The following is a 7,500-nucleotide window of genomic DNA, read 5'->3' on the forward strand; positions in this document are numbered from 1 at the left end:
TGATCATGTCTGTTATAAACTGTAACCGGTATTTATTTTTGTATTAGTACCTAGGTAACATTCTATAGTTTTTAAGTCCTCCTCCCACATATGTAAGGTCTATAGATAGAGAGTTCAAGCCATTGCAAAAAATATATATTATATTTTGGCATTATAAATGAATGCCAAATTTGTCAATTCGTCAGAGGTTATACAGTAACAGAATGAAATAAAGTGTCCCTAAACTTCCTTCTTCCCTTGCTTTTTCTAAAATAAATATTAATGTTATAAAGGACCGACATAAAACATTAAAAAATTAAAGAATTAAAGTAGCATTAAAATCTATAGATTTAAATGGAAGACTGACCATTCATAATATACCTTGAAAAATAAAACTTGGTATACATTTTCACCTGTTTGAGAAATAGATGCCAAGTATGGAAATTATATAAATGTTATGAGACTAAAACAAGACTTTAGATATAAAGATTAATGTACAAGTATAATTTTGAAATAGAGATGGCAATAATTAGTTCACCAGAATCATTAGTATTATCATTTCCCTTCCAGTCATACTTGTGAATGAGGATTATTGAACTATAAGATGCAGAATCAAAATGTTGCAGTAAAATACATCTATATAGCTACCATTCTTTCAATTTTGCTGTTGTACTATATTTAAATTAAATAGCACAGAGATTAAATACTTAATTTTAGTATTTTATATTATATCCATAATGAAATTTTTATGTTTTGTTACTTGTATTTTAAAACTGAGGTTAATTTTAATCCTGGAGTAGAACATAACACATTGAGTTGCTAAATTAATTAATAGCTGATTAAAGTGAAAGATAAGACTGTCATTTGTCTACTCTTCCGTTTCCCAGATGTTTGTCATTGTTGAAGATCTAACAGTATTCTGTTTGCTAATGGTAGTCATGACCATTGTTTTTAGAAATTACCATGTTGAAATGCCTTAGAACTTTACATGTCTGACATATTAACCTTTTTGAATGAAAATTTGAATTTTTATTGATTAAAATTACTATTTTTGCCCCCAGGAAGGTAGCCTTAATTTGTGAATAGCACTTTAGGCATTTTGTTTAAACAAGTAAAAAGCAGTGGCAAGCATATTTGTAAACAACTTAATTTTCATTTACTCATGATCATATCACTTCTTATATAATAAAGAATATATGACTCACTCTTAGAACAGACATCCTTTCCCAAGTCATGTTTTAAAAGACATCCTGTTTCACTTGTTTAAAATTAAAAATACCCTTGTGCTTGTTCAATTTTTGTTCTTACACATTCAACTATGTCCTTCATATTTGGCATTTTGATTTATTAGGCAATCTTAGCATTAAAGAGTTTTAGCAAAGCAGTACTAGATTTCAAATGCACTGTGCATGGTGTCTGTGATGAATTAATTCCACTAGAGCACAGAAGTTATCATTATTTAAATGCTAGTTTCTTTCAAAAGTTTTGTATTACGTTCAAGTTTTCAGAATCGAAATTTAGCTGATATTTTGAGGTAAATGTATGTGATTTCTGCATGCAGAGGTTTTCCTCATACTTAACACTTTCTTATATGAATTTGCATAGGAATATTTAAGAATAGTTTAATATTGATCATTTAAAAATAATTAAGAACTATTTAAGGATATATAATAACTTTTTCATTTCATGCTTTGCTTTTGTTTGTCATATTCAAAATCTTTTGGATTCAATGTATATATTTGGTTGATAAATTAAGACACTAGAAGATACTGGACATGAAATGTCTTTTGATGTCACTATAAATAATTTTGTTTAAGAAAAGTTCACAGAAATAGTTAAAGCTTTTTATATGGACTGTTATTTATTCTTAATTTCTCAGGAAGTTATTTTTCCATCCACTTGCTTTAATTTAATGGTCAGATGGCAAAAAAAGGAGATTTAATAATACTAAGGCACAATGATTATAAGATGGAGTGCTCATTTCTGTGGATGAGGAAGTTTGGGAGCAGGCACAGGTTACGTTTCCCTTCTTACCATCCTTGACATATATAGTTCGATCAATAGTCTGTCCACATCTATCTATCTATCTATATACATGTACATACTTATACATATACACACATGCGTAGAGGGTGGAAGAGAAGGAAGGGAAGGAGGTAGGGAAGATGAAAGAGAGACAGAGAGAGGGAGAGAGAGCAAGAGAACCTGAGAGAAAAGAAGTTGAGGAAGCAACGGGACCAAGAGTGTCCCTGGTGGTAGTTGAGATAACACAGTTAACTGTACTGGCCCAGGTCAAGTATCAAACTTTTGAACACTGGAGGGAATACAGAACGGGATATATGCAGGTTTCTGTCATCGCTCTGGCAAATATCTATCTCACATGGTACAGTTTTATACCAATGGAACCTATAACTCTAAAAGGAAAAAATAAAACCAACAAGTCTAGCATTCAGTACTACCCTATCATAAAGTAAGGAGGTCTAATTGAGCTATGTCTTTATATCCTGCTATTTGTACAAATAAAAGACTACATCTTGATGCAAAATAAACACAAAAGCACTGTTGTGACTATAACAGGGAGTCATATACTAATTTATATAATAAGTGGTTGTGCACGCTTTATTCAAGATTATGGCTGCAAGAAATGGCATGAATTGCTGGGTGTGTTTAATGCTGGATTATAGCAATTTGAAACATGTCAAACACATGGCTAATGCCTCATGCTTCACTCATTCTTGCGTAAACCTGCATAGCCACCATCCATTATACCCTTGGTAACAACACAATTCTGCAAGTAAATATTGTTACACTAAGTAACCTTTCAATTCAAGTTGTTTAGGAAGAGAAAATGCAATCTTGTGCAGTCAGTTCCAGTGTCAGTTTAATGTTTCAAAAGGGAAGTGGTGTAGAGAATAAGTATCTATACAGTGACTTGCTTAAAAAAAGGGAAGAAAGAAAAAGGAAAGAAAGGAAAACTTAATGCAAGGAAGAAAAGTAGAACTGTATTGTTTGAGTACAAGATCCGAAGAGTTATATTCTGATGTGTCTGAAAAGTTGTGTATGATGAAAGATTTAAAGCTTTAACTAACAGTTCAGACAAACATTAAGACAGCGACTCCCAATTTCACCTTTCCTTTTAATGATCTGGAATTTATTTTCACTGATTTTTGTAAAATGTTTGTGGTGGGATTGAGAAGAATAAAAAATTTAGTTTGATGTGTGTGGGATCACAAGCACATCCACTTTGAAAGAATATTCTGAATTTGTAATTGTTTAAAATATACTTTAAAAGGTAAACAGCACCTCACATAGCGCAGACATATTTTCTACTGTAGAGAGTAGGTGTGGAGATGTCACTAGGAGAAACTTAGTGAATCCTGTAAGCATCTTCATTATCCTTGAAGATACACCTCCTTTGTAGTGGACCTACTCCAAGCTCTCTTCTTTAGGTGATACGTACATTATAATCATCTGATAACACAGTTGCCCTTCTTTTTGTGTACTAATGTTGGGTCAGATGCTTTTGTTTTGTAGAGAAAAAGGTACTATCACTGTTATTGTTGTCTTAAGCGTGATGTTACTAACTCTTAGATGATTTCACTGAAAATGTGAATCACGGTTTATACTCTAGGGTTTTATAAAGTCAAAAATCCACAAGGTATAATAAAATCCTCTGGATAATAGAAATTGGAAGTTATGTAGGTCTGAGTTTATCAGTGTAATAAAGATTTAAACCCATGCCTCTGCTTGTTGGTTATTCTTAATTATTTGATGGCCTTGATTATAACACAATAATATATTCAGAATTCTTTAATTCATTCAATAGATTCTGACATTAACTACACAACGATTAATATTAAATATTGCATTTGTCTGCTATATTTGAAAATAGAGGGTTTTTTTTTAATTTTTTGTTCTTTGTATTGCAGACTCCATCCAGAGATAAGTATTTCAAATATTTTGGATGAACTAAAAACATGTATATACATGTATTTTCAGTGTTTCTTTTTGAAAATAAAATTTAAATGCAATATGTAGAAGTTATATCTATCTGTTTCTACAGTTAGAGAGGACCCAAATTATAATTTTCATATAAGTAGTAAAGGCAATCAGACCTTTTCTCTGAATATTTTAAACATTGTGCATGTAAAATTTATGCCTAATTTGAATACTTATTAGCTGCCTAATCTCAGAAAAGAGTATAGGCTTTGTTTTTTTTTCTTATAAAATCCATCACTGTGTATCAGTTTTCATTTGTATGATTTTTCTTTGTTAGTGTTCAATAAGATGTTTAACAAAAGCTATTTGTTCATAAGTACATTTGGTTCAAAAGTTGTTTACTGTAGTTCTTACAGTTGCTTCCTTTCTGATGTTGGGTTTTTGTTGTTGCTTTTTTTCTTTTTCTTTTTTATCAGAACAGCTTTAAGTCGTATATATAGTTTTTGTTATCCTAACTTGCTCTGCTAGCCCAGCTACTGGTGGTCTTTTATAAATCAGCAGGTCTTTCTTTCTTTAATTGACTTTTTAGAGTCACAGATAGAATGTAATAACTTAGGGTTTGATGAAAATATCTGTTAAAACTACTATATTATAGCCATTAATTTTTAATAATTATAATATGAGGATGCAAGAAACTCTTTTGGATGGGTATTTGTGTTTGTGAGTGTGTCTATGATCACGTTTTGTAAGGATCTGGGGAAGAAGATTTCTCCATGACACGAAAAGATATTAAGCCTACATTTGCTCTGTAATAAAAGCATTAAGATTTTTTAATGGACCAAAGTCTTAAAATACGACCAAGTTTAAAATAGAGAAATCACATGGCTACAAAAAATTAGATTGAGTGATAACTTTAATGTCCTTCTTTACTTTAGGCTAAGTCCCCTGTCTGTCTAGCATTACTGTTAAAGCCACAGCACAGCCAGGTTGTTTCTGAAATTCTGGCCGTAGAAGTAAAACGGAGAAGTGCATCTAGTAGGTTATAGCCTAGAATTCAGATATCTTTGAGAGCCAAAACTGATCCAAGATGTCCTATGAAATTCTGGTTTGTAAGAGCACATTGGTTCTTTATTTACTGCAAGGATTTCCACTGATCTTGGCAGGACATCTCATTGCTATCCTGAAAGTACAGTATATTTATGCAGTGAAAATGATAAAACATTTATTACTGTAGAGAAGGTAATATGCATAATTTATGCTGTTTTTAGCACAATCATTAGTGATATTCTTGATAGATTTTATTTCCAGCTTTCATATCTAATACATGCCTGGAAAATTAATTTTATATATACTTTCATTTATTTGCCTATGTTAAAATTGAGTTTTAAGTCATCTTCAAGTGAACAGTTTGATTGCTGCTCATGCATAAGCTTAATTACTTCCCAGGAAGGACAGTATTAAATGTTTTAAATGTCAGAAAAATAAATGAATATGAGCTGTTTGATTAAAAAAATAGGCAATATCTGACGTGTTTGCAGCAGGAGCTTTTTCTTAAAATGCCTCCAAGGCAAAATTTTATTTAGTCACAAAAAAAAAAGAAACCCATTATACTATTTATCATTGGTTGATACCATATGATTTGTAACACCCTTACAAAATTTTAATTTTGTATGATTAGCTGTGCATCATTAAACAACATCCTTGCATAAGATGTGCTGTAAAAATCTGACAGAATCAAGATAGTGAATATTTAAAATAAGGCTGTATAGTCATCCATGGTTGTCAAAGGTAGATAATAGGAAACATAGAACAGAGTGTGCAATCGTGCCTTCATTTAAACTGGTTTTATAGGTAGACTTTAAAATGTGGCCGTTCATAAATGCTATTGACCATGCTATATGCATGGTATGTTACTTTGGCTGTTAAATGTAACCACACAAAAACTGCTTATAGAAACCATAATTTCAGTGATTAGTATCTGGATGAAAGCTGAATTTGTATTGCTTTTCTTGGTAAATGACTATTCAAGGCGTTTTTTTTTTTTTTTCCTTCTAAAGATGCTGTCTCTGTAATTGGCAGAGAGGGACATCTTGATAATGGAAGTGTGAAGGTGTAACGTGTGTTAATTGATACTTCTTAATCACTTTTAGGTATTAAGTCATGATGCAGGAATCTGCGACAGAGACAATAAGCAACAGTTCAATGAATCAAAATGGAATGAGCACTCTAAGCAGCCAATTAGATGCTGGCAGCAGAGATGGAAGATCAAGTGGGGACACCAGTTCTGAAGTAAGCACAGTAGAACTGCTGCATCTGCAACAACAGCAGGTAAGTTTTGTTTTCTTCTGTGATTCCTTAAAACAAATGAGCCTTGAATGTTCTTGAATGTGAAAAATGTATTCATAGCAAATTGAGCATGTTGTGTTAAGCTAAAGGATGCTGTGAATTTCTTGTGATTTGGAACACGACTGAAGTATCAGGAAAGATTGGATTTTCATATTAGTTACGTCATAGCAGCACCAGAGTGCCCTTCAGGTGTCAAACTATTAATTAAGTTCGCAGGGGGTGATTTTCGGAAGGTTCTGTAAAGCTTTCTAACAAATATTTTATAGCTTCTGGTTTACTGGCTAACATTGCACTGCAGAACGTGGTACTTCGTTTTCCACCAGAGGGCCACATTACTTGATACTTGCTTCTACAATGAATTTCTTCCAAGTCTAAGCTAAGGTGAAAAGGACCACAAGGACTTTTTCATAACACAGATACTTGCTTGTGATAGCTGTAAATATTAGCTATTAATTAGTAGAAATTGGCTGAGAGATTGTGAACCGTGTAAACACTCTGATCATCTGTGTTGCTTTTCTTGAAAACTCATTCCAAGATATTTTGAATATACATCTTTTGATAACATTGAAGAACACTTTTTTGTTTTCTGCTAGTGGCTCATAGAACGCAGTTCTCTTTAAAACTGGAAAAGTAAACAATTGCCCAGTAAAGGTACATTTTTAAGTAGTCTGATATTCTTTTTAGGTAATAGATTCATTTTTCCCAATTTTGTTTGTCAATGAAATGTTCTTTTCAGCCCAAGAATAGCCACTCCATTCTTCACTGATTCAAGTCTGCAGAAATGGTGACAAGGAACAGAAAGCTTTCAAAGCATATACATATATTGGGCCAGAATGAATATACCTGCTTACAATATGATTATATCTTATTTGCTTTAAAATAAGGATTATTTCTTTAAAATTCTGGATTGCATTCAGACTAAATGTTTAAAAAAAAGTTAAAGCAAATGCCCACATTAGAGTAAAATTTAATAGAATCATTAGTTTAAATAATAACAGTATTTCAAAAGTTATCTTGGAGTATATGTACTGCATAATGTCTTAACCTTTAGGTATTGTTTTTGAGAGTAATCTTTTAAGAGAACTAGACATAACACTTAGAATAGGTTCCCTATTATTTTGGCATTATGTCTCTTTTCACAGATACCGTAATCCTTAGAAAGATAATTTTTATTTGATTTAAAATATTTTTAATCATCATAGGAATTCAGTGTCTACCAGAGTCCCAGGTTTAGCC

The 7,500-nt window shown here is 31.9% G+C and overlaps 1 protein-coding gene across 7 annotated transcripts in view; it reads left to right on the forward strand.

Annotated features, from left to right (window-relative positions):
- The window catches only part of FOXP2 (forkhead box P2), a 583,386-nt gene that overhangs the window by 309,982 nt on the left and 265,904 nt on the right, over positions 1-7,500 (forward strand). For all 7 annotated transcript variants that reach the window (XM_039250276.1, XM_039250275.1, XM_039250281.1 and 4 more), the window contains one exon: positions 6,069-6,246. In XM_039250276.1, the coding sequence (XP_039106207.1) occupies positions 6,079-6,246 (168 nt within the window). In that variant the 5' untranslated portion in view covers positions 6,069-6,078. The remainder of the gene's footprint in view (positions 1-6,068; positions 6,247-7,500) is intronic.

This window comes from Hyaena hyaena, unplaced genomic scaffold (assembly GCF_003009895.1).
Source record: "Hyaena hyaena isolate Hyena2069 unplaced genomic scaffold, ASM300989v1 scaffold_365, whole genome shotgun sequence".
Taxonomy (NCBI): Eukaryota; Metazoa; Chordata; class Mammalia; order Carnivora; family Hyaenidae; genus Hyaena; species Hyaena hyaena.